Source organism: Stegodyphus dumicola, chromosome 7, assembly GCF_044657685.1.
Source record: "Stegodyphus dumicola isolate Sdum_Otavi_A_Nest chromosome 7, ASM4465768v1".
Taxonomy (NCBI): domain Eukaryota; kingdom Metazoa; phylum Arthropoda; class Arachnida; order Araneae; family Eresidae; genus Stegodyphus; species Stegodyphus dumicola.
The window spans coordinates 185635698-185655873 of NC_140774.1; the positions used below are offsets into that span (position 1 = coordinate 185635698).

General features: G+C 31.7%; 1 protein-coding gene across 6 annotated transcripts in view; it reads right to left on the reverse strand.

Annotated features, from left to right (window-relative positions):
- The window catches only part of LOC118191818 (6-phosphofructo-2-kinase/fructose-2,6-bisphosphatase-like), a 172594-nt gene that overhangs the window by 39704 nt on the left and 112714 nt on the right, over positions 1 to 20176 (reverse strand). For 5 of the 6 annotated variants that reach the window (XM_085821157.1, XM_085821156.1, XM_085821159.1 and 2 more), the window contains exons 2-5: positions 16921 to 17046; positions 9866 to 9962; positions 5688 to 5751; positions 2013 to 2147 (exon numbers count right to left, since the gene is read on the reverse strand). In XM_085821157.1, coding sequence (XP_085677283.1) covers positions 2013 to 2147; positions 5688 to 5751; positions 9866 to 9962; positions 16921 to 17046 — 422 coding nt within the window. Of the gene's footprint in view, positions 1 to 2012; positions 2148 to 5687; positions 5752 to 9865; positions 9963 to 16920; positions 17047 to 17992; positions 18093 to 20176 lie in introns of those variants that run through there. The other variant, XM_085821160.1, reaches the window with a different exon arrangement.

Consider the following 20176-nt stretch of genomic DNA (forward strand, 5'->3'; position numbering starts at 1 on the left):
AAGATGGAAATAGAGCAGCGGGCCTTTATTTTGAAGTGGACGAGAAAGCGGTGAGAAATTGGCGCAAACAAAAGGATGTGTTAAAAAGCATGGGAAGAAAGCGATCCAATCGGCACGGAAAAGTAAAATGGACAGCTTTAGAGGAAAATTTACTGAGATGGGTTCTCGACCAAAGAAATGCCGGACGCTCCATTTCAACAGTTAAAATCCGTATCCGAGCGAAGTCCATGGCAGAAGAGATGCAGATAACGGATTTCAAGGGAGGGATAAATTGGGTTTACCGCTTCATGCGTCGTAAAAACTTGAGAGTTCGCACCAGAACGACAATGTGTCAGGCTGTTCCGGACGACGTAGATGAAAAAAAAGCTTCTTTCCTTCAGTTTACAAGGAAAGTTATTGCAGAAGGGAAGTATTCCCTAAAAAATATTATAAATATGGACGAAGTTCCATTAACATTTGATTGCCCACCGAATCGCACCGTCGATACTTGTGGAGTGAAAACAATATCAATAACAACAACTGGTCAAGAAAAGACCCAATTCACAGTGATGCTCGCCTGCTGTGCTGACGGCACAAGGTTGAAGCCGCTCTTAATCTTTAAGAGAAAAACAATTCCCAAGGAAAATTTTCCTCGAAGCGTCATAATACGGTGCAATGAAAAAGGTTGGTGCAACGAGGACATTATGCTCGATTGGTTTCAAGAAGTTTGGAAGAAGAGAGAAGGTGCCTTTTTCAATTCCAAAGGAGTACTAATTATGGATTCCATGAGGGCGCACATAAAAGACAGTGTAAAGGCAGATTGCTGGGAGATCTGGATGTCGGAAGGTTTACATACTTTCACAAAAGGAGGAAATATGAGACGCGCTTCATACAGTGAAGTTGCCAAATGGGTCGATAAATCCTGGAAAAGTGTTAAAGTGTCAACCATCCGATCGGGATTTATAAAAGCCAGGATTGTTAGTGAAAGCGAGGAAATTACTGACAGTGAAGATAGTGATGCTGAAAATGAACTTTCGGACACTCTTCCCGAAAATATATTAGAACTGTTTAATTCTGATACCGATGAATCGGACTTTGAAGGTTTTCCTGAATGTGGTAGAATGTGTGATTAATTAATATATGATTAATTAGTAAGCACTGTTTTTATTTGTATTTAGCGTTTTATTTCTGAAGGTATATTAGTAAGCAAGTACTTTTTTTCTATTTATACTTAGTTCTTTGTTTCTAAAATACATTAATATCGCCGTATTAAAAAAACGCAATTTCGGACGTATAGTCCTCGGACTATCCGGTGGTGCGGACTATCTGACGATTTTTGAAATTTTTTTATATAAAATCGTGTCTGTGGACTATACGTGCGAAATTACGGTACATGTTTAACCAGGACAAGCAACAAAAATGTATTTAGTACTTGCATATAAGCAGAAACACCTCAGCAGAAGTTGTTGAATTTTTTAGAATTTATCCTATTCTGGCAACCATGTGCAAAACAATTCTTTGGTTTTTGACGAATAGTGTCACCGTTTTCACATGCATTATTATTATTTATTTATTGTGAAATCCAATTTTAAAATATGTTTCTAGAATCTGTCTATAGTGGAAGAAATTGCAATTTTTTTGCAGAATACAATATTTTGAAAATCGCTTAAGAGACCAATTGATTTGAATCTATTTTTAAAGGAAATACCATTCAATTTCCACCCAAACAAAAGAAAAAACTAATCAAAATGTAAAATATGTACACAATAACTAATGTTTTGCAGTTATAAATCATTCTCTTTCTTCTATAAAAATTTTCAGACTGTGCTAAAGTGGATGCACTAATATGTAAGTATCATGTATTTAACCAAAATATAAATTCTAATATCAGTCTTACACGTACAGCATATTTTTAACTCAGATATTTTTCATTTGAATATCTGAATCTAAGATATTGTTTTCTAATATAATAGAAATATCTATTATATTTTAAATGTTTTCTAAATATTAACAACTTTTTAATAATTTTTTACCTTTAAATTAGCTTCAATTATACTAGGATCATCACAGGTTGATTCCACAAAGAACAATTTACACCCGAATTTTTCACAAACTATATCATAAATTAATTTCCTTCTCTCATATGTGGTATTTGTAGCATCATACACCTAAATAAATCAAAAAATATTTTTAAAACTATTTGAAACTATTCACTTTGTTAGTAAAATATTAATACTTTCATTCTTTAATTGTAAATTATACATAAAAAAAGATACAAAAATTATTTATATGAATTTAATTGGCACTTTTATCAATATTATTAGACAGACACTTAAATAAAACCACAGCATAAACTCATATATACACCATGTTTATGTTTGTTATTACAAAGTGTTATTTTGTTCAAACTATCGATCACTGTGCCTCGGCTCGGCTATTGACGAAACGGATACATGGTCTAGTTTATATTAATAGCCGCTAGATGTCAGTTATCTTCTGCTTTGTGTGGTAACCGTCACATGTTTAAAATGGCTGCTGGGCAGCAGAAATCAATTTGTGTTCTTGACTCTTTGTGTTGCGAAGTGCAATTCCGTGATTACAGTGCAAAGACATTTCAAGGTGAGATACCAAAGTTACCCTCCGAATGGGTGGAACATTCGCAGATGGTATCGACAGTTTGTATATACAGGACGTGTATGTAAAGGAGAATCCTGGCCGCCCTCATGTTCCCAACAAAAATGTTGTTCGAATTCAAACTCCTTTCCAACATAGTCCTTCAAAATCAACTCCCCGTGCCAGTCGGGAGTTACAACTGCCTACAACAATGATTTGGCGTGTTTTGAGCCGTCGGTTGGTTATGAAGCTGTACAAGTTACAATTTTTACAGGCTCTGCGTCCTGATGACAAACACAAACGTGTGGCATTTTGTAACAAAATTATTGATGCTATTGACAATGATAACACTTTCGCACAATGCATCATGTTCAGTGATGAAGCAACTTTCCATGTTAGTGGTCATGTAAACAAACACAATGTTCGAATTTTGGGCCTACAGAACCCACATGCAGCCATTGAACATGTACAAGATTCGTCCAAAATCAATGTGTTTTGTGCGATATCTCGATCATCTGTTTATGGCCCAATTCTTCTTTGATGGAAACACGGTTAACGATCAGCAGTATCTCGCTATGTTATAAAACTGGCCGTTTCCGAGGCTGCATGAAGACAACTTCATTTTTCAACAAGAGGAGGCACCCCCTCACTGGTGTCACCAAGCACGTGATTATTTGAATGAAACTCTACCGAACCGTTGGATTAGTCGTCAAGGAGCTGGAGACTTAGATTGTTTCAGCTGGCCTCCATGGGCACCGTATTTGACAACCTGTGATTTCTTACGGTGGGGTTTCATTAAATACAACGTTTATGTACCAACACTTCCACAGAACCAGGAAGAGGTGAAGAACCGGATCTGTACTGTCATAACATCAGTGACGACAGACATGCTTGCCCGAGTATGAGAGGAATTTGAGTATCGATGTGATGTTGTTCGTATCGCTAATGGAAGACATATTGAACATCTGTAATCCGAGCTTGAAAGGTTCCTGCATATGTGTGTAAAGTTTCATATTCATATGTCATACAGTTTAATAAATATATGCATTCAAAATACATATATTCTTTTTGAAACATGCTGTGTAGCCCACATCCTACTAGAAAGAATGTAAGTTAATTAATTCTTTTTCTGGCCTTTTATATCTTCATGTGCATTCCCTTTTCTTATTATATATACATTAATTTTCAATTTTTATTATTTGATTTGTTTTTGCATAGATTGCATTATATTTCTTAATTTTCTAATATTTATTTCAATTACTTCGAGTTCTATTTCAAATTTCCAATTAAGATTACCATTGTTTAATTTTTTACAGATAGTTTTGAATTAAAATGCATAAAAACGAGGATGTTGGGGGACAATTACTCATACTTTCTCAATTTTACTACAAGAATGAGTTCTTTGTTACTCTACTTTGGTTCTAAATACCTTCACTTCATGGAAATATTTGGCCCAACTTAATTTGCCAGTTTGGCATCACCATTGAGTAAAAGACGAAACACCTTCGTATTTATTTATTAATTATTGTTCATTAAATGGGAGTTGGTTTGTTCCCCTTAAAAAGTCAACTAATTTCCAATCAATAGCAATAATTACTTGCCTTTAATTTAACTTCTTTTTCCAATTGAAATTTTGTTATTCATGATTTACGTCAAGTCCTCGTAAAACATTTTTAACTATTTACATTCAAGTTACTTTAAAACAATTTTTGGAATTAAACTTCCTACCTATGAGTTCACTCTTTTTAGATACTTCTACTAAAATTAATATTTGGAGATAATATAATCAATATTTCTTTAGTGAATAAATTATTATATATAAATGAATATATATATATAAATGAAAATATATATATAAGTGAATTAGTTTCATACATAAAACAGTTAACATTTATAAATTTACATAAATAATTCGTATAAAACATAGATTCACAAATATTTCAAAAATCAAAAAAATCTTTTTGTTAAAATCATTTAGTAATGTTTAATATTAAATAATAATAAATAAATAAATAAACACTAGATTCCATAGAAAACATTAGCTACTCCATTTACAGACAATGAATTTAGTCATACAAACTTACTTTTTATTATATGTTTACTACTGTGCAATGTGTAATATAGCTAAGACTGAAATTAGGAATAAAGTGCAAAATTAGGTTTTAATGTAATACTGTCTCATTACCCTGAATATTTTCCAAAATAAACTACCAATCTTGGGTTGAAATATTATCAATCTTATCATGCAATACACCTTTTTTCTAGATCCATCATTTTAAATTTCACATATTACCATATAATGGTATGGTTTATTTGATTATGGCAAAGCGCACGAGTGCTATCTGCCAAAGGGGAGGGATGACTTTGTGGAGGACTTTCTGAAGGAAACTGGCTCGTATACATATTACACATAGAGAAAACCATGAAAATGCCCAAGCAGCCAGCCCTTTTGAGGGATCGAACCTCAGACCGAATTGCCAGTGTTCAGCAACTTTACTGCTCGGCCACTGGTGGCCCTTTACCATAAAATGGAAAAGGAAGAACATTGTAAACGTGTGGTATCTCACATTCACAGTATCATTATTAGCATATGTGTTAAATATTTAACTAATAATGAAATATACTGCATACTATTGCATTGAAGAGTACTAGTGTTTATTTTCCAGAGCAGCTCTTTAGTCACTGACAAGATTTTAATAACTAATTTTTTTAATGCTTAAGGCAGTCATATGTTATTCCATTTTCCAGTTTTGATGTTCCAGTTATTGCAATGAGGTTAATTACTGTTTTGCCTTTTTGCAATTCTATTTTTGTGGGGAGGTCCCCCCTTTCCTCCGATCCCATGTATTTTTGATGCATAGGAGTTAATGATATATAATCAAACACCTTTGCAGTTTAAAAAAATTACAAGTAATGAAATTAAAACATCAACATTTCCAGAATTTTAAATTTCATAGCTGAAGAAATTATAGCATTCAGTAACCTTACAGACTACATCATTCCACATCTGAATACTACGGAGAAAAATAAGATGCTAAAAATATACAATTTTTAACATATAATCATAAAAATAACAAAACAGGAGAGAAACTTACAGCTACTTCTCCATCTTGTTCGAGCCACTTGCACATGTCTTCAAGAGCATCTAAAGCACATTTGCTGAAAAGAAATAAAAATATTCAGTTTAAATGTCAGAAAAGAGTACAAAGAGTTGTAAATAAATAATGAAGAAAAGTAAAAAATATTTTCTCTGATAATAACTAAAAATACGTATTATTACGTTACGAGTAAAATTCATATTCTGAACACCAGAGTTAAAAAATGGTTTGGATTTGAGCACTTCTAATCAAAAATGCTGATTCATAGGTCTAAAATTCAACTGTTGAGAAAATATGGTCCCCCCCCCTTTTTGGAGGTGCTTAAAAAAATTATAGAATAATCTCTGATCAATTTTCATAATCTTTGCTCTTACGAACTTTAAATTTTTAATTGCTGCAGAAGTCCAAATATTTAAATCTAAAGCTACCAAAAAGGATAATCCGTTAAAGCAAAGTTCTCAATCTATGCTCCTGTACCTCAGTTGTTACAGGAAAATTAAATAAATGAAAATTAATGATATTAGAAAAATTTTAAATAAAAAGTAGAATCAAAATACAAAACAAAAAAATATATATATCAAAGGATTCAGATTTAACAACCACTCAAAACTTTTTTATGCTTTTTAACACTTCTGTTAAGACTTTTTTTTTTTTTTTTTTTTTGGTATTTTTAGCTTTATTAGTAAAGCGTCATTTTCTTCGAACTTATGCCATATACAATTTAACAAAATTAAAAAAACTGTAAAAGCTGAATCGCAGCATACGTTTAGAATTGTCAATGCAGTATGCAGTGTTGGCATAAATTTTTCTTTCTTTAAAAAAAAAAGTGCAGTTTTTGATGCAAACGCCTAAATGTTTACTCATATTGGTGGGTCAGAAGGAATGGAACAGAAAAATATCAATTGCTTTCCCTAACAAAAAACTTACTGAAAAAAAATAACAGCACAACTTAAAACAAAAATACAGAAAAATATTCTTGAAATATTCATAACTTTGAAAGACTTGTTTAAATATTATTTTTAACAGCTCAAAACTCGATGACTTTAAGTGGATTTTGAACGTGTTCAGTGTGAATAAGAAATCATCCAACTTAAATTCAGCAAGAATATATGGTCTTAACAAACTTGAAATCTCACAACAAACTAAAAACTGCATTCCAAAACCAAAGTCTCCCGAGATTTGGCTGCATTTACAAGATTAATAAAACACCTTGTCCAAGATATCAGAATTATTATTGCTGACGTTCTTAACCACATACATTTGCGAAGCAAGATTCTCTGCATATACAAGTACAAAAGCAAAATACAGAACCAGACATTCACCTAATGTTATCCTCATCAGAATTTAAAATAAATAATAACTTGAAAGAGTTGAATTACCTGAATTCATTACCAAAGAGCTTTTTTAATGACAAAGTTCAATATTTCACTCCCATGAAATGGACCCGACTGAGCTATTATTCTAAATTTCAAAGTTTTAAAATAGTTTAACTGCACAGATATTATGCTGTTGTATAGATATCTCTTGACTTCACATTACCTTACTATCTATCCCCTATTTCTCCTCTAACACTATTGCTAAACACTATTAACTTGTAAAATGTAGAGTAGGTCTAAGGGGCTCTGCTGTAGAAATTGATTCCAAATAGAATGTGGCATACTGTCATCACTCCAGGACCACACAAAGATAAGAAATTCATGAGTGCAGTCTCCCACAGGTCACAGTGTCCGAGCTATTATGAGGTGTCAGATGACAGGCTCTGACATTGGAGAAGGAATTAATTCATTCAGTTTTCTGGAAGATGATAAATCAACCACGGCTTTACATCTAGCGCAGCAGTGCCCTTTCGGATGTGTCAGGAACATGCCCCTTTTCCATCCATCCACATGGGGAAAAACTGACAAAGTGCATTGAACATAACCCATCAATGTAAGATTAATACATGGACTCAAAACATGGCAACAGGTCATTCCTCTTTATTCATATGCAAAAGGCTGGGGAAGGGCGTATGGTGATCCAAGGAGCCATCCGACGCTCGCAAATTTGAAAGAGTTGAATTACTTGAAATCATCACCGAAGAGCTCTTTTGTGACAAGTATTTCACTTTTATGAAATGGACACAAATTCTGTCCCCAAAGCCAATGCAATCTCTCACTTAGCACTTTTGATTTAACCCATAGATGAAGCCACAAGCAAGCCTCTACAAAAGCATCAAATGCATTGAAAGCTACAAGCCATAAATCACCACAGCACAAAGGCTTCCCGAGTTAAAACGTTTGGGAACAGTTGCCTTAGAAGGAAAACAGGAAGAATGGGATTAAGTAAAACAGGATTAACTTGGGACTTTTTTAGTTTATTTCTTTTTGAATTAAAAATTAGGATTTTCTGTGCTAAAAAATAACTTTTTCTGTTATTCTGGTAACAAATTTTTACTAAACTAATATAATATTTTATTAGATTTAAGTTTTATTTTATTTTTTAGGCTTTTTTAAATTTTTTTTTTTTAAGATTTGGGGGGAGGGGCATTTAAAGTATTAAAAGGGGAGAGGAACTGACCTTTGCCTCCAAAAACCGTATTTCCATTTAATAGCATTTGTAATAATTTCCATTTAATTATTATTTTAACTGTTATGAAGCAACTTAGAAGAGAATAGTTAAAAATAATGACTTAGCTGTTTTATTAAAAATTTACACAAGCATTAAAGAAACAAGACACTAAACAGATTTTACTTAATTAATTTAAGAACCTTGTACATGTATAAATGCTTTGAGAAAATATGACAATTCTGATATTGAAGCAATGTAAAACTGTAACAAAACTAGTGCAGTTTAATATTTTCCACTCTAATTTCTTAATCATGCATAAATACCCAATATTATTATTTGAAAAAAAGTTAGAAATTTTGAACTTTTATCACTACAGTCAAAAGTCGTTAATCCGGATTCGTCGGGACTTCGGCCATTCCGGATTATCGATTTTTCTGGATTATACATCATCAGTTTAAATCTGGTAAGATGGCATGCAGGAATTATAAAATTAAAAATATGAAACCGTAATTTATGAAATAAAGAGCAATTATGATCTAAAGGGTATCAAAATTTACAAAAAAAAAAAAGCTTAATATTTATTTGTTTACTTTATTAAACATTTCTTTCAATGTAAGTTGTTTAAGTTGCTTCATTTTATGTGATAATACTTTCTCTTTAATTCTATAAATAGACATAATTTCTTGCTCAGTTACAAAATTCCACTGTTCAAGTGATATAATTGCTATGTCGAGAATACCGACTAATTTGTCAATCGAAATTTTTTAGTTTTCAATAACTTCTGTGTCACTTTCTTCGCTATCGGAAGCGAATTATAATGACGAGGAATTTGATTTAAATCATATCAAAGACGGAGTACTTCGAGATGAAATACTACATTTAATAAGGAATTATGAGCCAAATAAAATAAAAACATCTGCCCTGAAGATAAGGATAGTGCTGACAGATCAACTTCCAATTCATTGTGCGCCGCGACGTTCCCCCCACAGAGCAGCGTGAAATTGATAAACAGATTTTGGAATGGTTAGAGAAACATAGGATATGGCTTTATCCATTTTTTGCAGCAATTCCACTTTTTGTTTGATGGACATGGAAACATACTTTCGCTTTGTAGATCATTTAGCAGCTCCAGCATTGGAAATTCTATTTGACATAATCGAAAGTTCAAGCTTACTTTTATAAAATTGCTCTAACAGTCTGCAAAAAATAATAAGCTGGATCCAATTCGAAGATTAAGGAAAAACACAATCTGCAACATTAACTGAAATAGATAATTAGATCATTTTAGCTTATACCATCCGTTATACATTAAACACACAAGCGTAAACGTAATATGTGCGGCCGTAAAGGTATTATGCGCATGCGTAAATGCCTATGCACATGCGTCAACACGCCGCATGCACAGAAAGTTTGTAGCTTTGAGGTTCGGATTATAGATCATTCCGGATTATGGGTGTCCAAATTAACGACTTTCGACTGTATTACGAAAAAAAAAGTGTAAGAACTTTTAAATGTCTTCTACAGAATGCAGATAAACATACTATGTTAAGCAAAAATATATTTATTATGCTACAAATAATGTTAATATAAAAGTTACAAAATTATGTGTATTTAAGAAATCAACTTACTTTCTGATAGCCATTGCTTCTTTGTTGTCAGGATTAAAAAATTCATGATTTCTATATGCTTCAGTTGCCTGTCGCCGATATTCCCCAACATTGAAAACTAATAAAAAATTATCAATACAAAGATTAAAGTATAATAAAAATATGTATTGAAGTACTTATAAATAAATCATACAAGATTTGAGTAATCAAAAAAGAATATTACGAGAATTATAAATCATACAAGATTTGAGTAATCAAAAAAGAATATTACGAGAATTCAAAATTTATTTCCCTATTACTGGCAGTATTTCATTAAAAAAAAAAAGTTAAAGCAATTGGCAACATACTGTAAACACTTCTGTCCATCAATCATAATAAACTACAACAAAATACTTTCTTATGATCCACTACAATATTACAATACATTCACATAAAAGATGAGGTATATTCTAAATGGTTTCTAGTGCATCAGCGCATATATAATTGCATATAATAAATACAATTAATATAACATATACATTAATATAATTAATATAACAGGGATATAATGATTATCAAAACGGCAGGATAAAATTAGGAAAAGGATGCTTTTTTCATACTTATAGACATATGGAAAAACTTTTGTTCACTATAGCTTTGTAAATTTTTTTAAATATTTATATTTAATTCATGTTTTAAGTATTTCCATACTGTTGCATATTGCTTTTAGTATTTACTTATTTAGTGTACTTTGAATGATTATTTTATGCTTATTTATTGTTCATATTATTTAATCTTGAATTTTTGGCCATTTATGTTTGTAAGTGTATATTTTGTGTATTATTTTGTTGATCCTTTGGGTCCAAAGAGCATTTGAATTATAAGTATACTCATGAAGAACCTGAGATATGTGCAGAAACTCTTCCATTAGATATTGCTGACAAAAACTGTGAAGTTTCAGAAGCCCTAGAAGTGATTTTTCTGGAAGCTTCTCCCTCCTGAATAACTATATAAACAAGAGGTTAGAAGCGGTAACCAGTCAGTCAGTTTACTTTTAAGAGTTTACACTGCTAAGTTTCTGCTTAGTGATTCCTGCTTTTCATTTTGTTCTATGAAGATTTTGGTGATCTATGATATTCTTTGCAAGTCAAGCAGCATTTTAAGTAGCTCAATCCCCCCCCAAATTATTTATAGCTGATTTTGCACTTCTTTGATAAAATGTTCACCTCCATTTGTTCTGAAATCACTGCAATTACTAAATATGATCCTTCAATTGACTGTATTGTCAAAAGACTAAGAATGGTATATTGACTGTATTGTCAAGAGACGAAGAATGATACATTACATCGACACCTGTTTTCCTCACTTCCGCTTTATTTATTTTTTATTTGCTAAGGATAGGACTTTGTTTCCATTATTAGGCTCTTCTCCCCTCCCCCAATTTCATTCAGTGAATACCTATACTCACTCAAGTGTTCAGCTTTTCACTCCACAACCCACAAGCTGCAAGTTTTGTACTTCATTTCTAACATTACCAACAACCTCTGGCATTGCTTTCAAGGATACATGTAAAAATGCTTAGTGCATTATATGTTTATTTTATTTCCAAGATCCTGCATGAGCTGTCATTTACCTGGATAAAAATTCATGTGGTTTAATTATTCAAGGAGATCTCTGCGACTCTATAAGCACACAACAATGTTTATTCTTTACTTCTCTAAATGGCATGCCCTTTTTAGTCTGATCATGAAGATCTGTATTTATACAGCATTTATTAGTTATATTTGTATAATTACTTATTTTAGTTTTTGTTTTCATAAAGTTTCATTCATTAAAATGATATTCACATCATTAAAGAAAGTACGAAAACATATTTAAAGAGAAATATTTTAAATTATAAGCTAATATATGCCAAATGGCAAAAGCTCTCATAACTAGATGAAGGCAATTATACCATTCAGGGGGTTAATATAACAAATGGTAAATATTACATCACATATAAAGTATGAATAATACACACATATATATATATATATATATCGATACATGTAATTTGAAATATGGTATCATAACTACCGTGTTCTAAGAATACATTTCATATATAGCTTTTAAGAGGAAAAATATTTCGGTACTTTTTTATTCCACATCCCCTCCACCTAATAAAGCGAACTCGTTGATGACTTTGGACAGCAATCCCAAACTCATTTAAGTCTAATTTTTCACCAAGATAATTCACGAAAGGCAACAGCTACTTTCAGGGTTCATACACTTTTTTGCACATGAAAATTAATTACTTTTAAGATCATGAATTCAGAACCTATTAACAAATGGAAATTAATATTATAACGTTTAAATATTAATTGAATATAATATATATAACGGGAAAAACAATTATCTACACCTGAATTTTACTTTTGTAATGCCATTCTAAGAATGAAACAGATCCCTAATTAGGATCTGAGTTAATATACTCTTGTAATCCAGTTAATAATCCAATTAACCAGACTATAACCCGGTACTCTGAAGTTCTAGTACCAGAGGTGATAATTCGTTTTGTATTAAGTCTCAGGAATTTCACATTTTTGTCTTGTATCTTACATCGATGGTAAGAATTAAGAAAAGGTGATAACTCACTTTAACATGTATAGATAACATCCAAGGATGAGCACTTAGTTACAAATAATTAAATTCAATAGTTAGATAACTTTAGCCATTACAAATTTACATGATCACTATGAAACAAATTTTTTATTTAAAAGAAATATTCATTATAAAAGCACTATTAAAATTACAATCTAAAATAATCTTTTTTAGTTTAAGATAGCAGATAATTATGCATATAATTTATAACATTGATTATAAAGCGATTTTAATTTTTATACATTAAAAGCTACAAAAACGTATGTTTTGTAGCAATAACACACAACAAAATATTTATGCATCTTTTAACTTGAAAATTTTCCAAATATTTTGACTAATTTATAGAAATTTACTTCCCTTTAGAATTTTTTTAAGTTTATTTCCTTAAATAAATAAATCATTTGTTAATGATTCAACAATGTACATTTAGAAAGCAATTTGCTTTTTCTCCATGTAATCAATATCTTCTTCAATAAGTTTCCTCTTCATTTTAAAATTTTAAAATTTAATTAACCCTCTCAGCATTATAAATGTAATTTTTTTTTAAATTCTAAACAAGAAAATATAATTTATTCATGACATTTTGAGGAACTTTAATATTTCAGGGTTACACCTGTAATAGACTAGAAGAGAAACACGCTAATGTGACAAACAAAATCGTAAAAAACAACCTTATATTTAGCGTAGGTATAATGAAACACTCAATCGATTTCGAGGGCAGCTAAAGGTCCCTCCTCATCAGGAGAAAGAAATACATAGAAAGAAGAAAATAGGAATCACAGAAACACGTGGTGCTTATCAGCACTGCACGTGGTTATAACTAGATTTTTAATCAGAGTTGCACTGGCCGCCTACTTTTACTGAGCCAGGCTGTCTGATCAAGCATAAAGAAATATTAGCGAAGTTAAAATAGGGAGCGAGGGGCAAATGCACATTACGCTCAAAATCTGAACTTCAAATAATGGAAAGCAACCACTGAACGGATTTTTATACCCTCTGGTAGTACCAAGTGCGAGGAGGTAACGCCATCTATCGGCAAAAATAATTGAATTAAGACAGTAGAATTTTAAAGGCATTAGGAAGGACTGGATTGGACTTCAAATCATTAACTAAACTTTCTAAATCTTTGTGAATGTGAAAAGCCTCAAGAAAATCCAATTCGCCTATGGAAGAAGCCTTTTGGATGATTTTTGCAGACCCAAAATCAAAATTATGGTTAAAAGTCCAGCTATGATACGCTATTGAAGACTTGTTAATTTCCCCTTTTTTGACATAAGATTTAAGATGACATAAGAAGGAATTTATAGTATATCATGTCAGTGTGGTTTAAGATATATTGGCCAAACAAAAAGAGCGTTGAAGTTTCGTATCAAGGAACATGAATCTTATGTCAAAAAAGGGGAAATTAACAAGTCTTCAATAGCGTATCATAGCTGGACTTTTAACCATAATTTTGATTTTGGGTCTGCAAAAATCATCCAAAAGGCTTCTTCCATAGGCGAATTGGATTTTCTTGAGGCTTTTCACATTCACAAAGATTTAGAAAGTTTAGTTAATGATTTGAAGTCCAATCCAGTCCTTCCTAATGCCTTTAAAACTCTACTGTCTTAATTCAATTATTTTTGCCGATAGATGGCGTTACCTCCTCGCACTTGGTACTACCAGAGGGTATAAAAATCCGTTCAGTGGTTGCTTTCCATTATTTGAAGTTCAGATTTTGAGCGTAATGTGCATTTGCCCCTTGCTCCCTATTTTAACTTCGCTAATATTTCTTTATGCTTGATCAGACAGCCTGGCTCAGTAAAAGTAGGCGGCCAGTGCAACTCTGATTAAAAATCTAGTTATAACCACATGCAGTGCTGATAAGCACCACGTGTTTCTGTGATTCCTATTTTCTTCTTTCTATGTATTTCTTTCTCCTGATGAGGAGGGACCTTTAGCTGCCCTCGAAATCGATTGAGTGTTTCATTATACCTACGCTAAATATAAGGTTGTTTTTTACGATTTTGATTTACACCTGTAATGCTCAGAGGATTCAAGATTTCCATTATTCTAAAAACTACATGTATTTAGAATGTATAGAAGAAACTGCTAATTTTGTATCTTTAATAATAAGAGAATTGAGAATAACTATGAAATGATATATGGTGAATTTGACACACATTTGAATATTTAGAACACAGGGAAAAAACTCTTCATGTAAAAATATAACAGAAGAAAAATTAATTTTTAAATAATTAACAGGGCTTTTGCTGCAATGTGTTTTGGAAATTATGCTTCATAGTATTTATTATCTTGTTTATTAATTTTTCAAAATCAAAATATTGCTAAGTCACCAAAATGGAAAGTAATGTCATTTTAAAATATGTAATATGGCATCTTGCCACCGAACAAAGCCAAAGGAGAATACACAATGCGACACTGTCATGGAGGATGTTAAGTGAATAAAATTATATGTAACGACATGAAGACAAACTTTTCTTCAATATAATACTTTCATCTTGCATATCCTTAATATGTTTGCCTAGGTTTGATATGGTTTATTTATTTATGTTAAAGCACTCGATGGCTTGCCTTCATGGAGGACTTTTTAAGAGAAACTGGCTTGTATATGCTAGGGAAAAACCACGAAAGTGCCCATTTGCTGGGATTCGAACCCTGGACTGAACTACCAGTGTTCAGCGACTTTACCACACAGCTGCTGGTGGGCTCTGTGTTCCCCTAGACATTACTGGACTTAGGTTTATTCTACGACGGGAGTTCCACAAATATGACAGGAAAAAATATTTTTTAATATTATTTTAATGTTATTTCTTAATTTTTAATATATTATCATTATTCTAATGAGATTTATCAGTTATGTCTGTAAAAAATAAAAATTACCAGAAAATTCACAAATTTCTGAATAAAAAATACTGAATAGAAATTGATCTTAAAATAAAAAAAAAAAAAAAAAAAAAAATGTTGATAAGTGCAAAATTTAGCCACAGAAAGGGTTTGGCTTATTTAACTATGGCAAAGCACTCGAGGGCTGTCTACCTAGGGGAAAGAATGCTTTCTAAGGAAAACTGGCTCATATACACATTACACAAAGGAAAAACCACAAAAATGCCCATACAGCCAGCCCGTTCACCTGGAGTTGAACCCAGATCAGAACTACCAGCAACTTTAGCACTTGGCCACTAGTGGGCCCAGCAACATAAAAAAGAAAATCGTTTTTGATGTAACATTTTTTGTAAACGTGTTTCGATCGAGATACAGCTTTGAGGCCAGAAACTTAATTATCACACCGTTTATATTAGGAGTAAAAATAATTTTAAAAAAAAAAATCAAGTGCATACTTGCCAATGAATTGCCAAAAAACATTACTCCAAATTTTATATTCATGCTCAAAATGCCAGTCTTAAAAAACAGACAGAAATGTCAGATGAGTAAAATTAAGGACATTTAGTGAATTTTATCTGAAATTAAGCATGTGTAATAACCAAAGATTGTTTGCAAAAAAATTTAAGGTCTTTTATATTATGAACCCCGACTTTAAAAATGGTGGCATGCTAAGTATTCTATACTAGAGCAATCAACCAATAAATTTATAAAAGCAAGAAACACCCATAAAAAACATTTTCTTTGTCAACAAATCCTTTTCTGCACTTTTGTTTTCCCTGTGTACAGTTTTCACTTTAAAAAGTATCAGAAAACTGCAAAAACATTCTGTATCAAGCACCAATCAAACAGACTTCTAATAAATAGACCTTCTGGTGACATCGCAGGTTGCCACATTACTATTTTGGTGACATACTGCTATATCGTGACTTTTCAGTTAAGGTGCAGGCAAATATTGCATACCAAAATATCTTACATTTTACAAATATTAAGTTCAGAATGAATACATGTTTATAGTTTAAAAAACAAACCTTCTGCATACACCATCAAAAATTCCCTTCACAACAGAACTTTTATACACAAAAATATACAAAATAGTTTCATTTTTAATAATTTCTAATTACATAAGTAGCAATGAGGAACAATAAATAAATCCAAATTATCTTTCTAATCACTTCTTAACTGAAATTCTATTTTTAATTTTTAGTTTTCTAGCCAACAGTTTTCTTTTCTTTTTTTAAACTAAAATAGTCCAACATCCTAAAAATTTACACTTTTTAAGGCTTCAAAAAAATATTCATACTTGCTAGATAACTTTTTTCTATAAATAAATTCCTTAATTCTTTTTTTAACATCCAATGCTTTTTAAATCCTGATTAAAAACAAAACAAAAAAAAAACAAAAAAAAAAAAAAAAAAAAAAAAAAAAAAAATGGACTTCAAGAGAGTTGAAAATTTTACCCCTTCTATCAATTTTTTTAAAATTTTATATTATTATTTATTGTTATTATTGCTATTATTTGTTCTTCAATTCTGAAGAATAAGAACATTCTTTTAGAAAATATGAAATTTTACCTCTTGTAGTTATACCAATCCAATTCAAATAACGAGTCAACTTTTTGGCAATATAGGTTTTACCACGAGCTGGCAAGCCAACCATAGCAATAACATGAGGCAAATTGACATAATTCACACGATCTCCTATTTAAAAAAAAAATTAATAAATATATATATAACACAAAAAATAAAACATTTATACACATAAAATCAATCATCAATACAGAATAAATTAAGGCTTGCATATTTAATTTGCAATTAACCACAATATATTTGGTACTTGTGTTAGTGCAACCATCATGGTCCATTTTTTGGACCTTTCAAATAAGAAAAATACTACATATTCTACGTTTTAATTAATCATTAAGAATTAATCTTAAAAATTAATCATTAAGCTTACAAGAAAACTTTTATTTATTTTATTCTAAAAAGAATTTTGCGGCGTTTACTGTAAGAATAGATTCAAAGCATTTGTCCCCTTTAGCGATTTTGTAGTAGCATGATGAACTCCTGAAGAAATTTCACCGCAGTTTCATCGAATAGAAGCTAATCCAACAAGCGCATGTTTTTAAAATAAATTTAAGACAAAAAAAAAAAAAAAAAAAAAAAAAAAATTACAATTTGTACATAAAAACTGTTAGAGCTCGGAATACTACAAAAAAGAACAAAATAAGAAAATGCTATAGCTGTTTGTTAGAAACTGAAGAATTTGGCGCATTCTCAAACTTTGGCCACTTCTTCCAAAGTACGCTAATAGGCACGTACTATATCCTTTATACCAGGGCTTCTTAAACCCTTTTCAGTCGCGACCCCTTTTCATCACTGAGATTTTTTCGACCCCCAGGACCCCATAATATTTACGGAAATTTTGTAGGACCCCATAAGTAATGCGCAAATTCGACACACGCGTGAATGAAACTGTCCATTTTTTCACTTATTACTGTAATACTATGCTATTGCAGTTTTAGGTCATTAACTTTAATTACTAATTTTAAGACCAAAAAAAAAAAAAAAAAAAAAAAAAAAATCTGAAATGTTTCAGATTTTAAATTACGCCCAAATGGGCGTTTTTTAACATTTTGTGTGTTACCTTTCTTTATTAAATATCATGTTCCTCGCACTTAAACCATAAGATCCAGGGCAACAGCAATATCGCAAAATAGTTTTAAAACGAGCATATCTTTAGAATTTCCGATACAGAGACTCACGCGCTGGAGATAAAAATGTTTTTTCTGCACAACGTTGCCATTGCTCGCTTTGAAATCCTTGAGTTTGTTAATCAAAAATTCGTCAAAGTTTTAAAAAATAGGAAATCGATCATAAAACAAATTTCAAATTGGGTCTTCCACATGCTCATATTCGTTGGAGGATTACGTTATTCAAAATTCGATGACTCTATGTACCGTTATTTTATGACAATGTGTGAGAAATATACATACATTTACGCAGATTTTCATTATTTAATTTCTTCAAATATAATGCAGGACTCTAACATTTTATGGCAACAGTTTGAAAAGTGAACCGACATTTATCCGTCCGACGCAAAATGACAAAACGAAACTAATAGTCCTTCGGGATTCAAATCCCTTTGGATTAAAAACAATGTGAAAATTTTAAATAAGTAACAGACGGAATGATAGCGTCCGTGCAAAGCAAATAAAATGAACTTTCATATTATAAAAAAAGAATGCTTCCAAACGTTTTCGTTTTTTTTTTTTTTTTTTTTTTTTTCCCTCTTTGTCTCTGTATTGCCTTACCTTTATCTATTTTCAGATACATTGTGTAAAAATATTTGGTAATTGTAAAAGTATTATAAGTCAAAGAAATATCGAAATTGCTCAAATTTTTGGCGGCCCCTGCTGCAGGTCCCACGACTCACAGTTTAAGAAACTGCTTTATACCATAATCTTTTTCATGCTTAATACGGACCCTCAGGGAGGGGAGGGGAACTTCATGTACTATATGCCCCATCAAGCACATGAATAAATTCTCTCGTGTATCTGTCTGCAACTTTATACATTTCCTTTGAAAGTTCGAAATTAACGTTTGATATGGGCTAATATATAGTCACAGTACTGACGGTAATATATAGTCACTGGCGTCACAGTATAGCGACAAACATATATGGGATTATTGTTAGTGTTTCTGAAGTCGCCAAAATTTGCGAATGCGCCAAATTCTGGCAAACATGAATTTAAAACTTCTTCAGTTTCTATCAAGCGCTGTACCATTTTCGCATTTCGTTCTTCTTGTAGAATTCCAATTCTCTGAAACTGAAGAAAACCTTGAAGTCTTCTGAAAAATGCCGCGTATTTCTTGCTTTTTATATGATTTTATCCGGCTAACATAAATGAAGTCACAATCCCACCTTAATCAGATCTTAATTTTCTTTATTACTGCAATTCTTTGAATTTTATTAGCTAATTTTGATATTGAAGTAGCACATTAAGTTATCTTACACAAGCATTCCATAGCCACTAAAATTGCTGTATCATCGAATTAGATCTTACTTTCAAATTCATTTATTTTCCGACAAACGGACTGCCTCATATTGTACAGCTTATGCAAGAAGCTTTGAGGACAGCGAACTGGACACCACTGTTTCACACTACCATAAGTTTACAGGAAAAAACACTAAATACGCCGAAACTAAAATAAAAATTGGTATACAAAAACTGAAAGATTTTCCTTATTTTATAAGAGAAAAACTTCAGTTTCCATAAAGTTTTGTAATATAAAAACTTTGGATGAAGAACATCCCATACATAATTTAAACTCTTCTCTTATAAAGATTAGCAGATTTACCCCTACCCTGAAATAAAATTGGTTAGGTTTTTAAAATCTGCAATTTTTATATCTGTTGACGTTGAAACTGGCGATCATAAAATTAGCTTTCTCAAAAGTTATACACTGACTACCAATAAGTATTTGGACACCTATGCAAATGACGATATCTGCGGTCCTAAGGTACGTCATGGACCGGTACGTCCGCCGGTAAATATCGTGTAGGAAATAGCATCGGCTTTAGTCGCATGCAAGATGCCTCGCAGTTCGGAGCTCTCTGATTTCGAGAAAGGTATAATTATCGGGTATCACAAATGTGGCCGATCCTTAAGGGACATATCTAGCGATCTGAAGTACCCAAAATCGACAGTGGCCTATATGATTAAGAAGTGGAAGGTGAGCAGTGACTGTCGGAATGTGCCCCGAGTCGGCAGACCAACGAAACTGGGAGATAAAGATCAACAAGTGCTGTCCAGAGAAATTCGGAAGA